We start from the raw sequence: 26485 nt of genomic DNA, 5'->3' as shown, positions 1-26485 counted from the left end.
CTAGAGAGCCAGGAGCTAACGCTGGATGTATATAACATGATGAAAACTTTATCAGAGTGAATCAAGAATCAGGTGAGACTGTTTTTATGCTCTGCCACCAAACTGTACTCCTAAATGCAGAGACGGGTGAAATATTAACTGTTAGCTGATCTGAGGCCAGCTGGGATGTCTGGGCTTGCACTGTTTACCTGTGTTTGTTTGTTTGTTTTCGAATGAGGTGAGTGAAAAACAGCTGATTCACAGACAGAAACTTCTTTAAAGAATGAACATCAACACATTTGCACACAAAGTCACAATATTGTACAAATGAGGCATTTTCAGGAAGAAGTTGGAATGAGTCTGATCTGCTTTCATAAAATGACTTCGGGGTTAAAAAGCAAATCAATGAGTTTAATAGAAATAAAATCAAAAACCTTTGTTTTAAACCCAGTCATGTCCGTGTATTTCATATTAATTTTAAGATACGACAGTATTTGATGAGATGATGGGTCAGAATGACTTTTATTCTTTTTTAAAGAAGTTGTAATAATAATAATAATAATGGATTGCATTTATATAGTGCTTTTCAGGACCCCTCAAAGCGCTTTACAATACCACTATTCATTCACTCTCACACACTGGTGAAGGCAAGCTACAGTTGTAGCCACAGCTGCCCTGGGGCAGACTAACAGAAGCGAGGCTGCCATATTGCGCCATCGGCCCCTATGGGCATCACCAGTAGGCGGTAGGTGAAGTGTCTTGCCCAAGGACACAACAACCGAGACTGTCCGAGCCGGGGCTTGAACCGGCAACCTTCTGATTACAAGACGAACACCCAACTCTTGAGCCACGATCGCCCCGATGTAGAGTTGTTATTTGTTGGGGGCGTCTGAAGAATACTACATTTTTATCCTGTTCATTTGTGTCATTATTGTCCTCAGGTGATGGAGCAGCAGGTCAGCATTGGCGTCTCTATACCAGCTGAAAGTTGATGACACAAAGTGGTGACAAACTGTCTACAATGAGGCTACTATCAGCTGCAGCTCTTTGTCTGACTAACAATGGAACATGCTTTGTAGACCATTGAATTCATCCTGTGCTGACCATTATGACATTTGTCAAATGGAGATCACACAACAAACATGACTTACTTGATCCTGACAATGTGAAGGCTTCACTCCACTCTGTTGAAGAATATGAGTCATCTCGCGCCGACTCTTACACATGTAGTCTCCACTGCTGGACTCAGAAACTCTGAATGTCACATCATTATTGTGTGTCCACTGTGTGGGTGTGCTGGGTCCTCTCCATTCATACTCCCACTCAGTGGTTTCACCTCCTTCCTGCACCTCACATGTCAGAGTGATCGTCTCACCTCTGAATATCTGAGGCCAGTTGGGTTGTTGTTTTACAGCAACTTTATTGGAAACTGTTTACACATATTAACAGTTGAGATACAAATAGAAACATGAAATCAACACAGAAAACTTCACATTGTATGTTTGATAATCATGAATGTATATTTCAAACTAAATGACTGAACTCACAGGTTATCTCAATGGTGACATCATCACTTTTATCAGTGTAGTAAACTGGGTTTCCTCTTGTTCCTCTGCAGCTGTAGATTCCTCCTTGAGATACTCTGATAACTCTGTTTTGTTGATTTCTGATTTTACCTTCAGAGGTTCTTTGGGTTTGTCTGAACCACTCATATTTCCATCCATCAGAGCTCTGCACAGAGCAGGTCAGTGTCACACTGCCCCCTACTGGTATGATTGTTGTTCTTGCTGTCAGTGTGGCCCTGGGTTTACTTGGTTTATCTTCTATTATGACTGGAGCTATAAAAAAAACCGGAAGGAAATATACACCTGATCCATTATGAAGCTAAAATTAAAAAAATCCTACATTTTAAAAGATTTTTTCATGTGATTCAAAGTCCCACAAAATAAAATCTACAAATTTCATCACTATAGTTTTTTCTTTTTTCTGCAGTTTAAGATGCTTCAGATTTTTTGCCCTTTTTCTGTCTCAACATGGTGACAGAGCTGCAGTAATTCAGGTTGTAGATCTCTAAATAAACACAGTATAAATGTTTGTCCAATCTCTGGCCTGAAGAAGTCACACTGGATGTAAACTAATGCAGTTCACTGTTGAAGGAAACACAATGATGGGTTCAGAGGGATCTGCCTAGTTTCAGGTTTAGATAACAGAAACATCATCACCTTAGATTTTATGAAGCTTTTGATGTTTCTTCTTCTCTTTATTTAAAATTAATTTAATCCACAGTTATTCTTGTTATACGTTAAAATACACAAATGCAGTAATAATAAATTACAGTCTGTGAGTATTGTAGCACTGCGCATGGTGTGAGCAAAGTAACCAGTAAAATACAGTAGTCCTTGTTAAAGTTTCAAGTTTCAATGCACCAGAAAAAAAATAGTTTCAATGACAACATTAATTAAATGTATTCAGAATTTTATAATTCAGATGATTTTCAACACAAATAATCACATTATTGGTCATTGAGGACTTACCTACTACAATTATAGAGACAGTATTACTGATCTTTGTATAACGTGAGCTCTTCCTGTGACCAGAGCACTGATATTCACCACCCTGACTTGTAGAATTAATTTCTAATCTGTAGTCCATGTAGAAGTTGTAGGCAAGAAACTGTCGACCATCCTTGTTGATTTTGTATTTCCAGTCAGTGTCTTCTCATTCATTCATGTCACATTTGAAGGTAACAAACTCTATAACAGTATGCTCATACACTGTTCATATATTGAATAATAAATAAATATAAAAAGGTAAGTGAACTGTAGTTAAAAAATAGCCAAACACAACTGAAAGTTAGTGAAGTTACATATTAGAGAGCTTCTAATTTCAATTTTTACCATCAAAACATCAAATGAATATTTGATGAAAATAAAGAGGATGCAGAAATCTGGAGTGTGTCAGATTCAAGGTCTGATTTTGTTTTCTGAGGTTTTTTTAGGTTGAATTTGTTGTTTGTTCATGTTTGTAGTGTTGTTTATTGAGCTTCATTTATTTTTGAGCATTTATGGAGCTTTAGTTCTTCTTGTAATTTAGTCTTAGAGTTTAATTTGTTTCCTCAGTGTTTCCTGTCTCATCCTCCTGTGTCAGTTCCCCTTTGTTAACTGTTTCCCTGTTTAGTTATTAATCCTCACTTTCTGTTTTATTTTGGTAATTTTCATTTCATGTTTTATTTTGTAGTCATTTGTTTCTTGTGTCTTATGTTGAGTTTTACTTCCTTCTCAGTGTGTTTGTTTGTGTGTGTGTGTGTGTGTGTGTGTGTGTGTGTAAAGTTTCACTTTTTCTTATTAGTCTGTCTCAAAGTGCATTTAGGTCCTCATCTATCATCACATGACAGGATGAAGAAGTTTGACGTTTTCTTTTCTGCACAGTCGAGATCAATAATTTTATTCAGCTGTATTATGTTCAATGATTTATCCACTAATTAAATATAAAACACAGAACTAAATTTTGAGAGTCAGTCAAAGCTCACAAACACTGCATTAACCCTAGAACACTATCGCCGGGTGATTTACACCCGAGCAAATACATTTACATGATTTCTCTCTCCTGCAGCTGTTTGCGTGTCGAGGAGCCTGTGCCTTCACCAGGGAAGTCTCAAATTTCCCAGGAATGGGTGGACCACAGACCAGCTTTCCAGAGTCATTATTTTGTTTTAGGAGGGTTTTTTTTCATTTTGTTAGACATGGCACAGTTGAAAGTAAAAGACGACCACTCTAATTTGTCATGTGTTGTCATATTTTGATATATTTGATTACTTTTTATTGGTTATATTATATCGGGTAAAAATCACCCAGCATTAGTGATTGTGTTACTATTTATAGTGATAGTGTTCTAGGGTTAAGTGGTTCCATATTTTTAAAAATTATTCTTCCTTATGAAGGAAAGATGAGATCAAATCATTCACTTTTTCATGTTTACAAGTTTTTCAAAATAAGTTCAAATCCAAGCTGTTTTATTCCAGATTAAATTTTTAAACCCACCAGTTTCACTAATGGTGACAGAGTCACTTTCTACTGTGACTGACTTTGTCCCTTTTATACGTCCTCTGCAGCTGTAGATGCCGGCTTCAGAGGCAAGTACTCTGTTTGATTCACCAGATACTGTGGTCTTCTGATTAAAGTTTATACGGGGTTCTCTGAACCACTCATATTTTAAGTCAGCAAAGTACTTCACATTAGGGCTGGGTATCGATTTCGTTTTCCATAACAGATTTGATCCCCAATTCAATTCGATTTAATTTTGACCTGGACAGTCAGAAATATTATAATTCTGATCATTTCCAATCATACCCATATTTTTATATCTATGTATAAAAACAAAGCTGACACTTGTGAGGCTTCATCAGAGATATAAACATCACGGCAGATGACTTTGTCTCAAAGTAACTGAGGATAAAACATAGACAAACTGGATTTTCCTGGTCTGGCTTTTTATAGCAGATAACCATCTTAAAAATATTCTGCAGTAGATCAAAAACAGAAGAAAACCATGAATCAACATATGAACATTACCTGATGCTGCTGAAGTGAAGCAGAGCAAAGTTACAGAGGTTTAATTAGAGACACAGCAAAGTGTTTTGCAATGTGGCATAATTTTTAATTTCTTTTTAAAAAAATTTACATTTCTACAGTATTGAACAGCAGAAATTTAGCTTTCTCGTCGGAAGTCATTTAAAAGAAAAAAACAGCGGCCAACAGCACCGTACACAACGGTACACCCTAAAAAATGCATAACTCAACTTCTGGGTAAAAGCCGTAGGTTCGTAAGTTGGGTTATTGCGACCAAATATTGGTTCAAAAGTCATGACTCTGGAGTTGGGTTGGAAATGTGCCGGGTTCTTCAATTCACTCCACAGCTTGAATAATTCTGTTGGGTCATAGGTTCAGCAGCTTTGATATAATATTGGATCAAAATTTTACCCAATCGTTTGGGTTGAAGATAAGCCTCAGAAGAAGCCACAGTCTTCACAAACTGCCATTTTCAACTAGACTGTGACCTGATCAGATATCACTGGATTCCTCAACTATGTAAAACATGGTAAATAAAAAGTGAATTCTAACAGTTTGAAAATCAAAGGGTTATTTTTGATAATGCAATTTATTGGGTTATTCTAGAACTTTACCTACTCATTAAAGGTCTTTTAACAGATAACACCAGCTAGCTTGTGATGAAGAAAGTTATTTCTACTTAAAAAATGCTTGATATCATCTTTTAAAGTTATTATTTGAAATGAGGCTGAGGTTGCTCTTTTTGACAAACTATTTAGAGATCACTGTATATACAGGGAGTGCAGAATTATTAGGCAAATGAGTATTTTGTCCACATCATCCTCTTCATGCATGTTGTCTTACTCCAAGCTGTATAGGCTCGAAAGCCCACTACCAATTAAGCATATTAGGTGATGTGCATCTCTGTAATGAGAAGGGGTGTGGTCTAATGACATCAACACCCTATATCAGGTGTGCATAATTATTAGGCAACTTCCTTTCCTTTGGTAAAATGGGTCAAAAGAAGGACTTGACAGGCTCAGAAAAGTCAAAAATAGTGAGATATCTTGCAGAGGGATGCAGCAGTCTTAAAATTGCAAAGCTTCTGAAGCGTGATCATCGAACAATCAAGCGTTTCATTCAAAATAGTCAACAGGGTCGCAAGAAGCGTGTGGAAAAACCAAGGCGCAAAATAACTTCCCATGAACTGAGAAAAGTCAAGCGTGCAGCTGCCAAGATGCCACTTGCCACCAGTTTGGCCATATTTCAGAGCTGCAACATCACTGGAGTGCCCAAAAGCACAAGGTGTGCAATACTCAGAGACATGGCCGAGGTAAGAAAGGCTGAAAGGCCACCACCACTGAACAAGACACACAAGCTGAAACGTCAAGACTGGGCCAAGAAATATCTCAAGACTGATTTTTCTAAGGTTTTATGGACTGATGAAATGAGAGTGAGTCTTGATGGGCCAGATGGATGGGCCCGTGGCTGGATTGGTAAAGGGCAGAGAGCTCCAGTCCGACTCAGACGCCAGCAAGGTGGAGGTGGAGTACTGGTTTGGGCTGGTATCATCAAAGATGAGCTTGTGGGGCCTTTTCGGGTTGAGGATGGAGTCAAGCTCAACTCCCAGTCCTACTGCCAGTTTCTGGAAGACACCTTCTTCAAGCAGTGGTACAGGAAGAAGTCTGCATCCTTCAAGAAAAACATGATTTTCATGCAGGACAATGCTCCATCACACGCGTCCAAGTACTCCACAGCGTGGCTGGCAAGAAAGGGTATAAAAGAAGAAAAACTAATGACATGGCCTCCTTGTTCACCTGATCTGAACCCCATTGAGAACCTGTGGTCCATCATCAAATGTGAGATTTACAAGGAGGGAAAACAGTACACCTCTCTGAACAGTGTCTGGGAGGCTGTGGTTGCTGCTGCACGCAATGTTGATGGTGAACAGATCAAAACACTGACAGAATCCATGGATGGCAGGCTTTTGAGTGTCCTTGCAAAGAAAGGTGGCTATATTGGTCGCTGATTTTTTTTTTTGAATGTCAGAAATGTATATTTGTGAATGTGGAGATGTTATATTGGTTTCACTGGTAATAATAAATAATTGAAATGGGTATATATCTGTTTTTTGTTAAGTTGCCTAATAATTATGCACAGTAATAGTCACCTGCACACACAGATATCCCCCTAAAATAGCTGAAACTAAAACAAACTAAAAACTACTTCCAAAAACATTCAGCTTTGATATTAATGAGTTTTTGGGTTCATTGAGAACATGGTTGTTGTTCAATAATAAAATTATTCCTCAAAAATACAACTTCCCTAATAATTCTGCACTCCCTGTAGAACAAAGAAAGTATGAGATTGGGTGTTGCATTTGTGGAAAAAAAGGTATATAAAAAAAGATAAAGGAACACAGTCTATCTAAATGACATCTATGTTAATAACAACATCTTTTCGTTTTAAAATTTAAAGGCAATGATAATTCGTCCCATTTAGATTTTTAAAAAAATAGATTGCGCCAATATTTTGACCCCTTTTTCCCTCGTTCACTAGACGGCGCAAAGGGCACATGCATCCCTGCACAGCTCGCTTGCTCCTAATGAAAACATGATGGCAACAGGAACATGCCACCACCAATATTTAGCCACCGTCTTCGATCCTCACTCTGAGACCTCGGTACCTTTAAGGTCCGCCACTCCGAAGTTTACATGTAGTCAAAGTAAAATAAAAAATCTTTATCAAATGTGAAGGTTAGTTTTGATCTTCTTTTGCTGCTGGTTCAGTGAATTTTGGCCAGAGACTGACAAAACCTGCGGCATCAGAATATGTGAGCTGTTGGCTTTCAGGACCGATGGCGTGTCTGTGTACGTGTTGTGGGGTGAGAAAGCTGAGATTTCACAGATTCTGATGTGTCGAGTCCGCGCTTTGTGTTTACGTCTTTGTGTGGAATCCATTTACCTGCTCTCATTTGCTGTTTTAGCTGGTTGGTGGTTGTTGAAATAGTTTTTGAGAGCTTTAACCTGATATTCTGGTGTTTCTGGCAAAATACATTTATATTGAAATATATTATGTTTAAAAATTGATTAAGGACTTAATGAATCAATATTGCACATTTCAAGCTAAAATTGATTTTAATTGGAAAATAGATTTTTTTAAAACTCACGCCTACTTCACATTACAGGTCAGTGTCACACTGCCCCCTGCTGGTATGGTTAATCTGTCTGCTGTCAAAGTGGCCTTCACTCCAAGTTCTGTCATTTAGAAAAAGATCAAAACTATAAAATTGTTGCTCTGAATGCTTAAATAAAGTGAATCATCTGTTTGAGTTTTTGCAGCTACACAATTCAACACAATTAGACAGCTTCTAATCAAAACACCAAATGAGGGATGAAGGTAACAAACTCTATGCTGAGCTCAGAGCAGCATTTGGTTACCATGTTTCATGTTGTTTTTTCTTTAATATGTCATCTATGTGTAGATTTTCATTATTAGCATTGTTACAACTCCAAGAGGTAATCCAAAAAATCCCACTATATAATCCAGCATACAAACCAACAGCATAATTCAGTGAGATAATCTGCACTACACACACTGTTGATATTTTCAGATCAGACAAACATGAAAAGAAAATCCACATGTATGAAGCCACAGCTCTTCAGTAAATATACAGTTTGTATCGTGGGTGTGTGTTTGAGTGCTCACACACTTAACATGGTTATATTAACATTTTAACCAATAATCTCAGTGAAATATTTGGTTTATGATCAGAGATGGGCAGCAACGCGTTACTTGTAACGCGTTACTGTAATCTGATTACTTTTTTCAAGTAACAAGTAATGTAAGGGATTACTATTGCAAAAACGGTAAATAGATTACCGTTACTTTCCTGTAGGAACGCTGCGTTACTGCGTTACTAAAACCGTGATTTTTGCGAGAATGTCTCATGACAGTGACGTGGCGAGGCGACGTCAGTGACAACAGCTGTGTGCAGATCAACAATGGACAATATATCAAGTGCGGAGAGAGTATGAGCGTGCAGCGTTTAAAGCGTGGAAGTACTGACCTTATTTTGAGTTTGATTCCATAAAAGTGACAAAAACATTAGTGTCCGTTGTGCGTGGAAGAAAACTTCTTCTTACAGCGAAAAAACCCTAAACTTCCAAGCAAGCACTGAGTGCGCTACGACTGTAATGGGAAATTCACAGAGAAACTCGCGGATTCTTCCACTGACCGCTGCAGCACACCTGCCCCAGGGTAAACCTCCACCTACCCCACTCCTGCTTTACAGGTGAAAATAGAGCAACAGGACCGCTAGTCTTTGACTTTATTTATTTTCTGCTGTGTTTTACTTGCATCTATTTGAAAGAGTGAGTGTAAACACAAAAAAATATTTTATTTTATGTGCTGGAATGTGCAGAAAATAGGTTTAAATGTTAAACAAATTTCTTCCAGTCAGAGAATGTTGCATATAATTAAGTTTTTGCTTGATGCATAAAGTTAAAAGATTTAACGTTTTAAAAAGAGACTTTTCCATTTGATTACATTTTGTATGATGGATTATGCAGAAAAAGTAGAATTGGGCTGAAAGATCTATCGCTTTATCACCTATCCAGGTTGTAAATCGTGTTTTTAAAAAGTAACTAAGTAACTAAGTAATTAATTACTTTTGAAAATAAGTAATTAGTAAAGTAACAGGATTAGTTTTGGGGGGAAGTAATCAGTAATTAGTAACTGATTACTTTTTTCAAGTAACTTGACCAACACTGTTTATGATACAAAATATAACACAGAGGACGTCATTTAGAGCAACACAGGAGAAGCTAAATACTAGTTCAGATCAGCACGTATGATATAAATGGAAGAAAAAAACTATTTCTCACCTTCACATATTCCATGGATGACTGTACTGAGCACTAAAATAATGAATGAAACATCATCAGACATTATACAACTGACAAAATCACAATAAATATATAAACTGAGGCTTTTTAAAGGTAAATCTTCACACGGCACAGTTATTGCTTATCATCAAATTTCTGTGTTTCTATTAGCTGTCAAACAGGCTGGAAACATGAAATAAAAAATCTAGTCTGCTGTGTTGAAGCTGTCAGGTAAACAGGTTAAAGCAGTGATACACTGTAATTGTCACCAGTGAGAAACATTTTCCTTCATCGCTGCCATTCAAACAGTAAAGGTGTGTATTGTACTCACAGAATAACCCCAGCAAACAGAGCAAAGAGTGCCCCATCCTCACGTCCAGCCCTGCACGCTGATCTGCATCTAATCTCAAAGTGTTCGACTTTGCATTGATAATAAATGCAGAACAAAGAGAAGCTGCACTTAATGTAGATAAGACCAGAGTTTATATTCAGCTCCTCCTTCTATCACCTCTCTGTGCTTCCTTCCTTTTACACCAACCTCAAACAGCTCCTGTAGCTTTGACTGCAGCAGTTGTGTGACGTGTTCACATTCAAGCTTTTTCCTGTTTTGTGATACACAAGTGTCTTTCAATCCTCTTAAACAAAGTTTTAATTTTGTAGTTTTTTTCTTAGCTAGCTTCTGTATGAACTTATTTTATATATTTTCCTTTTCATATCCAAGAAATTCTTTTTTCTTTTTTTTTTCCAATGAAAAAAAAAACCTGACTTGTACTTACAGAAAAACATACAGAAATGTACGCTTGTTGTTAAAACTTCTCAGTTTTTTGTTTTCAGTTATTAGTTTTGAATAATTTAACTTTGGTTTGATTTACACATTTATTACATTGTTTAATGAAGAACGATAATATTGATTTTACTGAAAGGCTCAGCTTCTCCATCACAGACCAAACTCCATGGAGCAGCTTAATGTAACTGCAGAGTCCAGCAGACAGATAAATATGAGTGAAGCATAAAGGTTTGGTTATAAAAACCATCATGTGTTACAAGTTAAGATTTTGTGGGTAGAAATAGAAATTATTTTATTTAATTCACAGATAGATGAACTTTTACAGCACGTCCAAACAGAGACTTAAAGGCAGCTGCTTTTCAGCGTGAGAAACAAGCTGTTCACATTTTCTCATGATGCCCACAAAGATTTCTTTTTCCTTTACTGTCTTATCACCACAATGATGCTATTTCTGTCTGTTTTCACACACTGCCATGCATACTTTAATGTAGCAGTGAAAATTATTACTATTATTTCAGTACAGGCAGGTCATATAAACATGTCATGCACACAAATGTAAAAGTGAAATTTCCACTGTGTTCAATTCCTTGTTAACTTTCTGCTGTGTGCTTAACATAAAACAAGACATCTGCTAAGCTGAAGACTTCAGGCTGAAACCACAGGCTGCATTTCCTCCTTTCATGGTGAAACAAACCACAAGGTCTGCCAGTAGATAAATATAAGCCTGTAGCAGAATAGACAAAGACCAAAAACTGTCTTTCACACACAGATGCATTGTAGCTGCTCAGAAGGACTAAAATGTCACATTTGCAGTTTGATGTTTTATTATTGTTTGATGTTGTTGCTTGAATAAAAAAAATCACTTTTCATGTGTGAATTTATTGGAGTTTTATTTCAATGTTTTAAAAGTTTTACATAAACTAAAAACATAAAACATTCCCAATGTGGAAAACCTTTCAAAAGATGAATTCAGAGACACAAACATGGATCAAAAACAACTTGCACTGGTGCGCAACAGCTCAAAATGTTTTCACGTCTTTAACTGAGGTTAAGCAGCACAATAAATAACACACTAAGGGAAAACACATTTCAGCAGTTATATATTTAAAAAATCTTTAATGAACTGAATCATTGCTGAGAAAAATTGGATAAAAATACACTAATAACTTAAGTACATTACAGTCCTCTGTGTCAGATACATGCAGACTGCTGTCATGCTCTGTAAAGTTAGTGACTGCATTGCAAACAATACTCATGAAGATAATCTGGTGAACATCTGTTTATTTCAGGTTTCCGTGACAACGCTGTTACAAACTGTTTAAGTAATTGTGTTGTTAATTTGTGGATAATCTCATACAGGAAATGAAAATCAAACATAAAGATAAAATGTTAAAATGTAAAAAGATTTTATTTCTACCTTCTAACTACAGAAGCATAAAATGATCAGAAACACAAAAATATAAATGAAATACATTTAAATGTATTCACTGCCTATGATTTTATTCTTATTTATATAATGTAGGAGATCTTTAGACAAACACAGTTAAAGTATTTGTTGGTCCCATATCAGTATTTACTTGTGAAACACTGCAAACACTGACTTTAAGTTGTGCTGTCAGATACTAAAGATCACATATTTCACACTTTGTTCTCACTGCTGTTGGAACATGTTAGATACATTGAAGCTTTATTACAAAGTCTTTATGAAATATAACTGAATATAAAGAGCATGAATATTAAATATGAATACACCTCCATTTGTTTTATACTAAAAGAGAGCAATATGTCTATATGATATTATGATTTAATATTGTAACTGTACATAAAGCTGAGCATGTCTGATATTTGGGGAGCAGAGGAGCAAGAGTGGCTTCATAAAAAGCTTCTTCTTGGCTTTGCTGCTACAGCTCTCCTCACTGACCTGTAAGACAAGCACAAAAAGACAAAGTGATTTCCAACATGTAAAGATATTATGAGCTGAAGACATTTAATAATGTGAAGAATAAATCAGCCTGCATGGCAGCAGAATTACTGAGAGAGCTTCCTGATGTGACTTCAGAATAAACTGCTGCATCAGCTGCAGGACTTGATTTTCCTGTGAATGAAGAGAAGATCATTGAAAACAATAATATCATTGACCAGGAGGAAACTGGATGTCTCCACTGATGCAAGGATAGAATTAGATTTTATTAACCATGTAATGAATACTTGTGAAGACCTAAATATAAACAGATTTACATTTTAAGAGCAGATAAACATGATGAACAATATTCAGTGGAGATGATGGCAGACTTTGCTCACCTTTGTTTTTCTTGGCTTTTTGTTTTTTGGGCTGTTTGACCTCAGCATACATCAGACTGTCCTCTAAAAGAGATGTCAGAGCTCAGGACACATTTGTTCAGCACAGATATGATACAAACATGTTGGATACATTTGAAATTTAAACTTTTTACAACTACAGTGAAAGAAATTCAAGTGAAAATCATTTGTTGTCTGTGACACTTCAGCTTTGCATGTGTGTGTTTTGTGATTGAGGTCTGGGTCAGAATCTGTGGATGCTGTGATTCAGTAAAGCTGAAACACTGATTAGTAAGTGAATAACTAAACTCCATGTTGACCTATAATTACCTGCAATATAATGATGTGATGACACTGTCAAAGGAGTTTGCAAAGAAAAGCGTCTGGACTTCTTTAAGTTGCTTGAAGACGTTTCACCTCTCATCCGAAGCTTCTTCAGTTCTAAGGTCAAATGGCCGAGAGTCCCAGATTTAAACCCAGTGGGAGTATCCCCAAGGAGGGACAAAGGACCCCTGGTGATCCTCTAATCACATGCGCCAAGGTGTGAAAGTGGGTGTGGGACCTAATCAGCCAGGGTTTGGGTGAGCCCATTGTGAAACCTGGCCCCACCTTGTCATGTGAATTCCTGAGGTCAGATGACCCAGGATGTGAGTGGGCGTTAAGGCGTCTGGGAGGAACTCAAAACTGGATTATAGATGGCAGACAGTTGGTGTCGTAAACCACCGCCTCTGTTCAAAGATGGTCGCTCACAGTGGACATAGATGGCCTCTTTCACTCCTCTTTCAAACCATCTGTCCTCTCTGTCCAATATGTGAACATTGGCATCCTCGAAAAGAGTGACCTTTATCCTTAAGATGCAGATGGACTGCTGAGTCTTGTCCTGTGGAGGTGGCTCTTCTATGTTGTGCCATGCGCTTGTGAAGTGGCTGTTTGGTCTCTCCAATGTAGAGGTCCGGGCATTCCTCGCTGCACTGTACAGCATACACCACGTTGTTCAGTCTGTGTTTTGGAGTTTTGTCTTCGGGTGAACCAGTTTGTGTCTGAGTGTGTTGCTGGGTCTGAAGTACACTGGGATGTCGTGCTTGGAGAAAACTCTCCTGAGTTTCTCTGATACACCGGCTACATAGGGGATGACAACGTTGTTGCGTCTGTCTTTCTTATCCTCCTCGCTGGTGTCTGATCTTCTTTTCTGTGCCTCTTTGCTGACTTTATGAAGGCCCAGTTAGGATAACCGCATGTTTTCAGTGCTTCCTTTACATGTGTGTGTTCCTTCTTTTTCCCTTCAGGCTTAGAGGGAACAAGTTCTGCCCGGTGGTGTAGGGTCCTAATTACTCACACACACGGACCAGTACCTCCTCTTCGACTCCCATCACCCTCTGGAACACAAACTTGGAGTAATTAGGACCCTACACCACCGGGCAGAACTTGTTCCCTCTAAGCCTGAAGGGAAAAGAAGGAACACACACATGTAAAGGAAGCACTGAAAACATGCGGTTATCCTAACTGGGCCTTCATAAAGTCAGCAAAGAGGCACAGAAAAGAAGATCAGACACCAGCGAGGAGGATAAGAAAGACAGGCGCAACAACGTTGTCATCCCCTATGTAGCCGGTGTATCAGAGAAACTCAGGAGAGTTTTCTCCAAGCACGACATCCCAGTGTACTTCAGACCCAGCAACACACTCAGACACAAACTGGTTCACCCGAAAGACAAAACTCCAAAACACAGACTGAACAACGTGGTGTATGCTGTACAGTGCAGCGAGGAATGCCCAGACTGCTACATTGGAGAGACCAAACAGCCACTTCACAAGCGCATGGCACAACATAGAAGAGCCACCTCCACAGGACAAGACTCAGCAGTCCACCTGCATCTTAAGGATAAAGGTCACTCTTTCGAGGATGCCAATGTTCACATATTGGACAGAGAGGACAGATGGTTTGAAAGAGGAGTGAAAGAGGCCATCTATGTCCACTGTGAGCGACCATCTTTGAACAGAGGCGGTGGTTTACGACACCAACTGTCTGCCATCTATAATCCAGTTTTGAGTTCCCTCCCAGACGCCTTAACGCCCACTCACATCCTGGGCCATCTGACCTCAGGAATTCACATGACAAGGTGGGGCCAGGTTTCACAATGGGCTCACCCGAAACCCTGGCTGATTGGGTCCCACACCCACTTTCACACCTTGGCGCATGTGATTAGAGGATCACCAGGGGTCCTTTGTCCCTCCTTGGGGGATACTCCCACTGGGTTTAAATCTGGGACTCTCGGCCATTTGACCTTAGAACTGAAGAAGCTTCTCGGATGAGAGGTGAAACGTCTTCAAGCAACTTAAAGAAGTCCAGACGCTTTTCTTTGCAAACTCCTTTGACTACGATGACCTGGATGACTGAGAACCTTCACAGACGATGTGATGACACATTCAAGTACAAACACTGAATGAGACTGTTGTGACTGTACCTGCAGCTCCCGTCTTCACATTAGTGTAAACAGCACTCTGCTCTGGTTTATGATGCTTCCCTGTTAAGATGATCGAATCCACAAAAGAAAAATAATTAATACATTTTTAAACATTTCAAAAACTTTCCAGGCTTTTCTTCAACATTGTATATGTTTTGTGTACTCACACTTATTTCCAAAGTTTTCAAGTTCAATATTAGAGTAAATGACATCTGGGGGTTCATCTGCACCTGAAATGTTCATATTTTAGTTACACAATTGTAAACCAATGACATGGTGCCAGTTTCCTTAAATTAAAAGACAGTTTCATCTCTAGCTGCTCTGTGCTTTTCACATGATATACTGCACCAGTGTTTCAGTGGCTCACACATGAAAAACAACATGACACATTTTTCAAAGATAAATGAAAAAAAAAGAAAAACCTTTTAGAGTTTCATTAGTTGTGTTTAAATCAACAACAGGACTATCAGATATTTTCAGACCATGAACCCATCATGGTGTTACTGTTTGTGTTGTTCTGATATGAAACAATAACATTTGTGGATTCTTTCAGTCGAGTTAAAGAAACAATCAGGTTATAAAATCCTGTTTGTTTCTGATCTTTTGTGCATGTAGTCAGTTTGTTATTTAGATGTTTGTCCAACTGGATTTTGATAAATGTTCTCTGAAAAACTGCTGAACACAAACTGAACCTACGTCATGTAAAGATTAATGGAGATCTGGAAAGACCAGATGTGGGAAGACAAGTGTCCTAGGGTCAGCTGCAGGGACAGTAGGGAGACCTCCCCCCATTGTTCCACCACCACAAGATGTTCCACGATTAATGGAGCAAAACATCAATGAAGGGTGGCTCTCAGCTGATGACCCTTCAGCTACCATGATGTCACCGTTGGAGGTACAATAGGCAACAGTGTGTAGCAGGTATCTTCCTGCCTGTGCTTCCTTTAAGGTCCCTGAATGGTTGACCCGGGTTTTGATGTTTTGGTTTCTCTGGTTTAATATTTTTGATCATTTGTGGTTTCATAGTTCTGTATTTTGTATTGTTGACATTCTGGCATTCTCGTATGATGTTGTGTTTACAGTCTGGTTATCTGTTTATTTGGTTAATGAGAGGTTGTTTATCCCCTTGTGTTCTCACTCTGTTCTTTCTCTCTGGTCTCCATGTTTTGTCTACTGTCTGCGTCAAGCTTGTGTGTCTTAGTCTAGTGTCAGTCATTTCCTGTTTTATTTTGGTGTCTATTCTCCCCTGTATGTCGTGTCTAGTTTTACTACCTGTCTATCATTCTGTTAACCTCTTTTCCGTTAATAACTACTCAGGTCGGATCGCCACGGTTTTCAGGCTTTTCCATCAGGTCATAGTTCCTGTTGCCAGGTACTTTTTCAGTACTTACTAGTTGTTTTTTTTTGGATTACTTTGTAAGTTCTATGATAAAGTTGTGTTTTAGTTTAGAGATACTCATTGAAATGTCAATACTACTACTAGTGCGCCCCAGGGTGGCTGTGGCTACTATGTAGCTTGCCATCACCAGTGTGTGAATGTGTGTGTGAATGGGTGGATGTCTGGATATGTAAAGCGCTTTGGGGTCCTTAGGGACTAGAAAGCGCTATATAAATACAGGCCATTTACCATAGTAATAATACTAATAACAGAAAAGAGGCTCTTACACTTGGACTGTCTGCAGCGATACAACAAGAGCAGGAGAATAATAATGAGAGAGACTCCACAAACCAGTCCAACCATCAACCACACAGGAGATGAAGAGCTGTCAGCTCCTGACACAGTTACTGTAACAACAAACAGAAATTAATTATTAATAAAGTATAATTTTAAATAAATAAATTTATAAAATAGAGCCAGGTGACTTTGAGACTTAAGTCAGACAATCTAATGTTCCTTCTCGGTCATTGGTTTAGAAAAATGCATCAACTGTTTTGATCCTGCTCACCTTTAACTGACATCCAGCTCTGTGCTGACTCTCTTCCTGAGTACTGACACTTGTAGAAACCTTCATCAGACTTTGACACTGCAGAGATCTTCAGCTCCCCTCGGGGATCATTTTGAATAAGTTTGTCATTGTGATAGAAAAACACATTGGAAAGTATTTTTTGTGTTCTCAAACTGCAGCTCAGACTAACAGAAGCTCCCTCAGTCACAGGATGAACAGGACTCACCAGGATAGGACCATTACCATCATCTGTGACACAATCACACACAATTGTTTCAGTCACATCAGCTGGTGCACACTTTGAGAAAAAGCTGACAAACAATAATAAGAACAGATTGTACAAATGCTTTTCATCATGAAGATCTGATCTTTTGTATTTAAAAACTGCTGTTTGTGTTTTATTTTGCCCACATGAAATTACTTCACATACAGCAAAGCTGGGACAAATGTTCATGTGATGTTTAAATCATTCAAATCCAAGAAGTAAATGTATAATAACATACTCTGTACAGTGATGTTGACTGCACTGCTGAACTCTCCTGATCCAGACTCACACCAGTACACTGCAGTATCTGACTTTGATGTGTTGATGTTACATGTGGATCCAGTCATTCTCCTACAGTCAGAGTACAGTCGGCCGTCCTCAGAGAACTTCCTCACTCTCCACTCAGTGAAGTTTCCCTCACAGGTCAGTGAGACAGAGTCAGAGGTGAAGTGTTGCACTCTGTCAGGACTCACTGTGAGAGACGCTGCTGAATGAACATCTGGAAACAACATGCAGTGAAGAGACAAAGCTCACAGATGTTAGGATTCAAAATATCACAGTGAAAATATACGTCTGACTTTTGTGTGGTTCACAGGAGTCCTGCTAGTTATGCAGCCACATTTACAGACTTTCAAATCATCAACATGAACATTAAAAGTCCTCAAACTGACCTGCAGACCAGACAAACTTTGGTTGACTGTGATCAGTGTAATACTCTGGGTCTCCTCTTCCAGCTCTGCACACATATCCTGCTGTGTGTGTCTGTCCATGAATGATGTAGGAGTCCTGTGCAGTCCCACTGCCATCAGGTAGCAGCTCATAACTGGAGGATTTCTCTGATAGATCAGGAACAGCTTTATACCAGTAGAAGCTCCATCCTGCAGACGGATGTTCAACCTCACAGTTCAGAGTTACTGAGGCTCCAGGACTCAGCCATGATGGAGACACAGTGAGGACAGGACGGGGTTTATCTGTTCAACAAAGATTTTCTCTCAATGTTTCGTCTCTTAACTCTGAATTCAATGTCACTAAAATGTTGACTCACAAATATTTATGATGAACTTTAAGAGTGAGACTATCTAAACATGTCAAATATCTCAACATGTAATAATAAAAACACATTTTACAAACTGTTTCTATTTCCAGGTTAAATGAACTATGACTCTACTTACTGTCAGAAACTGTCAGTGTGACTGAATCACTCCACTCTGTTGTTTTATGCTGTGAACTTTTCATTCTGCCCTTACAGCGATAGTTTCCACTGTTGGATGATGAAGCAGATCTAATCCTGTATTCATTTTGATTTGGAGCTTTTATCCTGCTGTTTGTTTCCCACTCATAATCCCACTCAGTGTCTCCTCCATGGATCTCACATCTGACAGTGATCGTCTCTCCTCTGTATATCTCAGACCAGTTTGGATACAGAGTCACAACAGGCCTGTTTGAGGCTGTTACTGTTCAAGAAAGTACAATAAAAACACATAAATGTCAAAAATGTTAATGCCTTTTGTTCTTCATCTTCCTCCTTAATCAGGAATTTATCTGACTTCATGTTAAACTGACCAGTTTTCCCAATCCTGACTGACTGGCTGTCCTCTGTGTAGTAAACTGGGTTTCCTCTTCCTCCTCTGCACCTGTAGAGTCCTTCCTGTGAGACACTGATTTGTCCATTTGAGTGGAAAACTGCATCTTGTGTGGTCAGGGCTTCAGAGGATTTCTCATCTCTGTACCAGTAGTATTTCCATCCAGATGATGATGATGGGTTCACAGAGCAGGTCAGGGTCACACTGCCCCCTACTGGAACAGCTGTGTTATCAGCTCTCAGTTTGGCCTTTGGTTTATCTGCAGTTCAGTTTAGAACAAGAACAAAAGTCAATGACTGAATCAAACCAGTTGAAATAACTTGGTGGAAATATGGAAATAATAAATATCACATAACTTTAATGGTGAAGCTACAACAAACTGTACAACTATCACACAAATACAACACTAATCTTTCATATTTAATTTGCTGCATTTATAAGTTAAACACACACATGAGGAACAATCAGTGGATTTAATGTTTCTTAGTGGATGTGGTGGAGCAGCTGAGACAGATTCAGCATTTGTTCTGCATTTCATCTTTCATGTATTAGAGCTGCACAGCAGAGAAGTTACTCTCATATGTTTTGTTCTCTTCACTGTGAATAAAAAGCTGCTGTTCAGGTTTTTGTTGTTGGAATAAAATCAAAACATTTTACTGACCAACATGAAAGACAGTTATAAAGCTGTAAGAAAGAAGAAGTGCTTTTTCCTTATTTAGATACTCTGGATGAAGATCTTACATGATACAGTCAGTGTGATGATATCACTCCACTCTGAGAAGAAATAGTCTCTTCTGCCCCGGCAGCTGTATCCTCCACTGTCAGACTCAGTAGCTCTGATGATTCTGTGTTCATTGGATGTTGGAGGTGTGTTTAACTTGGCTGCTCTCCATTCATACGTCCACTGAGCTCCTTCACCTCCCTGAATCTCACATCTGACAGTGACTGTCTCACCGCTGTATATCTGAGTCCAGGATGGCTGCAGGGTCACAGTGGGCTTACTGGGAACTGTTCACAGAAAAATATCCAGTTAGAGACAAATAGAAACATAAAAATTCTGCTGTTTAAAACATGAGAGTAACGTGAGTGGAAAAAAAAAATCAGCCTCCAACAGGCTACAGGGTTAAACCACACCTCAGGAAGTCTGACCACAGATCACTGTTTTTGATCACGGCCACATCCCACTTTGCAAAATAGCTATAAACAGCACAAAGAGTCAAAACCAGGCCAGAGGCAGGACTGCTTCATCAGGATGTACTGAGATATTTTCAAACACCCTGACCTGTAGCTGGTTTTTGATAGCATACTGTGCTACATGAAGAACTGTATAGCACAGCTGCACAGTAGCACAGAGGAAAGAGCTCCACAGGGTTATACAGGTCACCCAGAGGATAGTCGGCCATCCTTTGCCCTCACTTGAAGAACTGCACAGCTCCCGCAGTCTCAGGAACATGAAGAAAATCCTTCAGGATCCATCTCACCCAGGTCATGCACTGTTTGAACGTCTACCTTCAGGCAGACATTTCAGAGCCATAAAGACAAGAACTAACAAACTAAGGAACAGCTTTTATCCCTCAGCCATCACCATGCTGAACGCTGAACAATCAGATCCAACACAACTCTCATATACAGTGTTTACATAGTTACAGCACAGTCTCATGTTTACACCTGCAGGTACGGCTGGTATTTACATCAACACTGTAACACAGAAACAATAGTGTTGTTGTTTGTTATTAAAACAAAATCTGAAACTTTTCACTGCAAGGTCTCATTTTTCTTTGGAATTTGAACTTTTGTAGCTAAAACACATTTTTTAAAGGTGTGAATCGTTTTGTTGATGTTTTTGGAGACATTCTCTGTGAGGGTGAGTCCTTAATCTCACCATTTTGGACTTAAATCAAAAACAAAGTTGAATAAATGTTTGTATTTTCCCACCTCTCCAAGTAATTTTAATGAACAGAAAACTCATTTGAGGGTTAATAAACTCACAGCTATTAGATAAAGTTGTTAGCACACATTACATAATGACCTCTTAGTCTGGTAGAAATAAAATAATTAAACTCACGAGTTTCTGTAACGGTGACGTCACTGCTGTCCTCTGTGTAGTAAACTGGATCTCCTCTCCCTCCTCTGCAGTGGTACAGACCTCCTTGTGAGACACTAATAACTCTGTTTGCTTCATTTCCTCTCATGAGCTGAGCTTTAGAAGAGACTGAATCACGTCTGAACCAGTCAAACTTCCAGCCAGCAGAGCCCTTCACAGAGCAGCTCAGTGTCACACTGCCCCCTGCTGGTATGATTGAACTTTGTGCTGTCAGTGTGGCTCTGGGTTTACTTGCTGCTGAAGAAACAAAACCATTAAAAAAATTAAATCATCATCAACAATAAGTTTCTTACAGTACTAATCACACTTTAACCATTCATGGAGTAATTTATCTACAGACACAAAGATTAATTAGTTTCCCTGCATGTGACACATTAGATTGTCTAACAAACTAAAGATTTCACTGATTTATCATTCTCTTATCAAACTGTCATCTCTGTACATTCCTCTTTACATTGCTGATATTTTAAGAGCCTCCATGGTGTCTCTGCTTTCTGTTTGCACAGTGAGAAAAACTGTTGTCCTGAGCTGCCTGCAGACAGCTGGATCATTGTTGGAGTTTTCCTGTTAAGACAGATGTAAACATCAAAAAACATTAAATGTCAGCATGAATCATGGTCCAACTCACATGAAACTGTCAGTCTGAAGGCATCACTCCATCCTGTTAAGAGATAGTCACTGCTACCCCGACATCTGTAGTCTCCACTGTGGGACACTGAAACTCTGCTGATCCTGTATTCACTGGATGTTGGAGGGCTGTTTGTGTTGGGTGCTGTCCATTCATATTTCCACACCTTTCCTTCACCTCCCTGAATCTCACATCTGAGAGTGATTGTCTCACCAGTGAATATCTGAGACCAGCTGTGCTGCAGTTTCACAGCAGCCAAAACTGTTCAACAAACAAACAAACACAAATATTAAACTGAAAAAAATCATAAATCATATTTATAAATTGTTACTTCAGTTTAATCATGATTTTTCATTTTATTTCACAACATAATTTCACCCTCACCTTGTTTCTGAATTGTAACTGGAGCACTGTCCTCTGTGGAGTAAACTGGATCTCCTCTCCCTCCTCTGCAGTAATAGATGCCTCCTTCTGAAATACTGATAGTGTGCTCTGATGTTCCAGCTCCTATTTTCTGAGCTCCAGAAAACTGTGAATCACGTCTGAACCAGTCAAACTTCCAGCCAGCAGAGCCCTCCACAGAGCAGCTCAGTGTCACACTGCCCCCTGCTGGTATGATTGAACTTTGTGCTGTCAGTGTGGCTCTGGGTTTACTTGCTGTTGTAGTTACAGGAAAGACAAACATCAGACTGTCAGTTGCTTCAGGAAAAACTTTGTTACAATAAATAAAGATTTTAAAGAGAAAGTAAAAAATTCAAGAATCATTTTAGAAATATGCAATTTGTTGTTTTTTTCAGTAAGTGCTTAATAGAAATGATCAAACTTCACACATCCACTCAGTCATTTAGCTTCTAGCACCAAACAGAAAATATTTACCTGCATGTGACACATTAGACTGTCTTCATGCACAACTACACTACAGATTCCCTCTGATTTATTCTTCATCTATTCAAAGACAAATGTTACAAATACAAAGAACTTTATCCATGTTTAATCCATGGTCAGTTTGTTTGAGCCTATTTGCATAAGCGCTTCGATGTTAGCTTGGCTAACTGTTAGCTGACGGACTGTTCTGAGCTCTCGATGCCACAAAGCACGACTCCAGTCACACAGTTTAACACCCACACTGAGTGAACACTGGACATAATTCACTGAGGTTTTATCTGTGGGGTGATGTTTATTTCATTGATTTATTTAATGCTGATTAAATCAGTTTGACTCAGATTAAAGTTTCATAACTGCACAGTGTTACTGAAGTTTAATGTCTGACTGGAGCGCATGTTGAACTGAAACATTCACTTGCTTTTTCTATGATGCTCATATGTGTTACATGTTTTTAACCATTAATTTTGAATTAAAACTAACATTAAAAATATTTTTATACAAGTAGAAAAGAAAGAATTTCCACCCTGAGAAGAAACGTCTGAACCAGCATGTTGATGCTGTTCATGGACACTGAAGACTGCAGCCTGTCCACAAATGGTTAAATGATCAGTTTTGTAATATAAACACAAACTGTCTGTTATCATGTTTGAAAGTTTACTAGAAAAAAAAATAAATAAATTAACATCTGATTTGTGATTTTATTTAATAGGCAGATGACTAATTTTCCCAATTAAAGGTTAGATTAATAAAATAAGTAATTTGAAATAATCTGGATGAAAGATCTTACATGATACAGTCAGTGTGATGATATCACTCCACTCTGAGAAGAAATAGTCCCTTCTGCCCCGGCAGCTGTATCCTCCACTGTCAGACTCAGTAGCTCTGATGATTCTGTGTTCATTGGATGTTGGAGGTGTGTTTAACTTGGCTGCTCTCCATTCATACGTCCACTGAGCTCCTTCACCTCCCTGAATCTCACATCTGACAGTGACTGTCTCACCGCTGTATATCTGAGTCCAGGATGGCTGCAGGGTCACAGTGGGCTTACTGGGAACTGTTCACAGAAAATATCCAGTTAGAGACAAATAGAAACATAAAGTCATTTTGAAGCCTGATATTCTTTTTTGCTGTTGTTCAGAGGAGAAAGATTTACTGCATCCTGGTGACACTTTGACTGTAAATGAAGCTGGATTGAAAAATCAGTGTTTACATTTATTTAATGTGTGGTACACGTGTGTGGTGGCCCACCGGTGTATCTGACTCACACAGCCTGTTCTCCACACACTCCACATTTATAAAGTGCTCTACAAATCCTAACATTACAGCTAACAGCTGCATTTTCCCTTTGAAGAACCACTGACTGCTACAGAGACAGGGAGTGAAGGTGGACAGTATATCCTTGTTTTTTATGGCAACAAATTTACCTTGAAAGTGGTACAACTGTGTATAATATGATTCACAAGCATAAAGTAAGATTTACAAATGTGTGCAGTGATTTGTGTGCAACTTTTCAGGTCTCCAGTTCACACAAACTATTTTACAAATGTGTCGACACAAACCTGAGTAACTGCTGATCATTGAGGCACAAATTTTAACGTCCAGATTGTTTTTTTCCAGATTTCTTTCTTTAAAATTCATCGTCCATAATTCAGAGATGATAATAAATATACTTAATACAATACAAGATGTAGAAGAAGAGGTTTTTTACCTTTTAAGAACTTTTTAACAAAAACATTAAAGAGGAGAAAAACAGCAGAGGCCTGTGCAGGCCTACTTTAAATAAAGCATCATTTTGCAGGTCTGTTTGAGTTCACAATAAGTAAATAAAATGTAGCTGTGGTCCAATAATTGTAAAATAAGAAGAATAATCATGAAAACTATTTGTATGTAATTATGTCTTCAGTCCATTTCAATGAGCGATGATCTTCTGTTTTTGTCATGCAGCCACGGGCAGCCCTGAGTATAAAATACAATTACATCAGCTCAGGGTCGAAAATATAAAGATATTTATTGCACAATAACAACATATCTGGTGATAATATAAAGGTCACAAAACCTTAAATACATGTGGACGAATCACCTGACACGCACAGATCACGTCTCGTGCCCACGTGGGGTTTGGAGTCTAATTTAACTGCCAGCTTCACACAGATCCACAAATGTGAGCTGCTTTCAAGTCACAAATCATTGCTTGTTGATCATATCGTGCACATTTGTAACACTTTCAAGACAAATTTGTCTCCTTATGAAAGCAGACTGTGTCATGTTGACATGAGTGTCAGAATGGCAGGTTTATCTCCAGATCCACGGCTCTGACCCACGGAGACCTCTGGCTGATGCTCAGTGTTCTGAGTTTGGCTCGTAGCTGCTAACTAGCTTTCTGCTCTGGGTCAACTTATAGCAAAGTGCAGAGATGGAGAGAGGCGTGGGAAGGTTACAGCAGCACACTTTCTTCCTCTGGAGGCGGTGAACACAGTGAACAGCTGGATACTAACATCTGGCTCACAGCTGGGCCTGTCAGACTCTCTCTGGCTGCAGTAGCTGCTGCTATAAACACACTTTGCTTTTTCTCACTCTGTAAACTTCCTCCTGCAGATGTTACTCTCACTCGCTGCTTCGCACACACCGCAGAGAGAGGCGCTCCCTGTCTTCCCCACAACATTCAACCTGTGGCACGGAATACATTACCCATCAGGCCACCTTCTTAAAGCAAGGTTGGACTTTTATTTTTATCTTTTAATTGTTTCACCCAAAGCTTGCGGGAGCCACAGCTGAGGGGCGGAAGAGCCGCGGGTTACCTACCCTGATCTACTTGTGTCAAGCCAGCCTCCAGTTCGAGACTTGCAGTCAAGCCAGCCTCCAGTTTATTTTCTGTTCCCTGTGTATTCAAAGTATTACGGGAAGGGATGTGGAAACCGGATTTCAAAATAAAAGCCAACTTCGAGTGAATTAACAGATATGTTAAGAACATAATAACATATAATTTAGGCTTTTTTCTTTAGTCTGATTTTACCTTTCAAAGTAATGGCCCTTTGAAATTGCAGATATTTGACTTAATCTTATAACGATTCAAAATGCTCAAAAATGGAAAGTTCTTGTTTCCACAGGGTAATTTCACTTTAGATCAACAGTATACAACCCCATAGTGATACCATATCAATATCAAGTCATTCTGATGTTGCTTTCAAAAATAAAAGCCTTTTCAAATTGTCCATAATTGACCTAACTTTCAGTGATTTCAAAATGCTCTAAAATGAAAAATTCCTGTTTCCACAGGGTAATTCCACTTTAGATCAACAGTATACAACCCCATAGTGATACCATATCAATATCAAGTTATTCTGATTTTGCTTTCAAAAATAAAGGCCTTTTCAAATTGCCCATAATTGACCTAACTTTCAGTGATTTCAAAATGCTCTAAAATGAAAAATTGCTGTTTCCACAGGGTAATTCCACTTTAGATCAACAGTATACAACCCCACAGTGATACCATATCAATATCAAGTCATTCTGATGTTGCTTTCAAAAATAAAGGCCTTTTCAAATTGCCCATAATTGACCTAACTTTCAGTGATTTCAAAATGCTCTAAAATGAAAATTGCTGTTTCCACAGGGTAATTCCACTTTAGATCAACAGTATACAACCCCACAGTGATACCATATCAATATCAAGTCATTCTGATGTTGCTTTCAAAAATAAAAGCCTTTTCAAATTGCCCATATACGACCGACTCTTTTAACGATTTCAAAATGCTCTAAAATGGAAAATTGCTGTTTCCACAGGGTAATTTCACTTTAGATCAACAGTATACAACCCCACACTGATACCATATCAATATCAAGTCATTCTGATGTTGCCTTCTTAAATAAAGGCCTTTTCAAATTGCCCATATACGACCGACTCTTTTAATGATTTCGAAATGCTCTTAAATTGAAATTTGCTATTTCCACAAGATGAATCCATGTTAGATCAAACGTATCCAACCCCACTATGATACCATATCAATTTTGAGTCAGGCTGACTTTGCTTTCCAGTATAAAAGACTTTTCAAATTGACCATAAAAGATATACTCTTTTAACGATTTCGAAATGCTCTTAAATTAAAATATGCTGT

The 26485-nt window shown here is 38.6% G+C and overlaps 3 protein-coding genes across 3 annotated transcripts in view; all 3 read right to left on the bottom strand.

Annotated features, from left to right (window-relative positions):
• Positions 1-1752: 1752 nt before the first annotated feature.
• LOC120437328 overlaps positions 1753-26485 on the bottom strand; it is a 126714-nt gene continuing 101981 nt past the window's right edge. The window contains exon 8 of the mRNA XM_039607885.1: positions 1753-1789. The gene's annotated coding sequence lies outside the window, so the exon portion shown is untranslated. The remainder of the gene's footprint in view (positions 1790-26485) is intronic.
• On the bottom strand, positions 11570-17874 carry LOC116314316 (low affinity immunoglobulin gamma Fc region receptor II-like). The gene is made up of 9 exons (XM_039607884.1): positions 17842-17874; positions 17409-17669; positions 16906-17154; positions 16625-16744; positions 15127-15189; positions 14960-15019; positions 12501-12563; positions 12232-12294; positions 11570-12120 (listed from the first exon to the last, which is right to left on the bottom strand). Exons 2-9 carry the CDS (start codon positions 17515-17517, stop codon positions 12113-12115), a joined length of 735 nt encoding a protein of 244 aa, XP_039463818.1. The 5' UTR covers positions 17518-17669; positions 17842-17874; the 3' UTR covers positions 11570-12112.
• The window catches only part of LOC120437325 (basement membrane-specific heparan sulfate proteoglycan core protein-like), a gene marked incomplete at its 3' end in the record, with an annotated part of 32749 nt that continues 24151 nt past the window's right edge, over positions 17888-26485 (bottom strand). The window contains exons 6-13 of the mRNA XM_039607877.1: positions 23158-23424; positions 21870-22142; positions 21486-21746; positions 20819-21094; positions 19495-19761; positions 18734-19012; positions 18343-18624; positions 17888-18141 (exon numbers count right to left, since the gene is read on the bottom strand). Coding sequence (XP_039463811.1) covers positions 17888-18141; positions 18343-18624; positions 18734-19012; positions 19495-19761; positions 20819-21094; positions 21486-21746; positions 21870-22142; positions 23158-23424 — 2159 coding nt within the window. The remainder of the gene's footprint in view (positions 18142-18342; positions 18625-18733; positions 19013-19494; positions 19762-20818; positions 21095-21485; positions 21747-21869; positions 22143-23157; positions 23425-26485) is intronic.

This window comes from Oreochromis aureus, unplaced genomic scaffold, assembly GCF_013358895.1.
Source record: "Oreochromis aureus strain Israel breed Guangdong unplaced genomic scaffold, ZZ_aureus HiC_scaffold_90, whole genome shotgun sequence".
Classification (NCBI taxonomy): domain Eukaryota; kingdom Metazoa; phylum Chordata; class Actinopteri; order Cichliformes; family Cichlidae; genus Oreochromis; species Oreochromis aureus.
The sequence above is the reverse complement of the archived record's forward strand: the minus strand, read 5'-3'. Positions and strand labels throughout refer to the sequence as shown.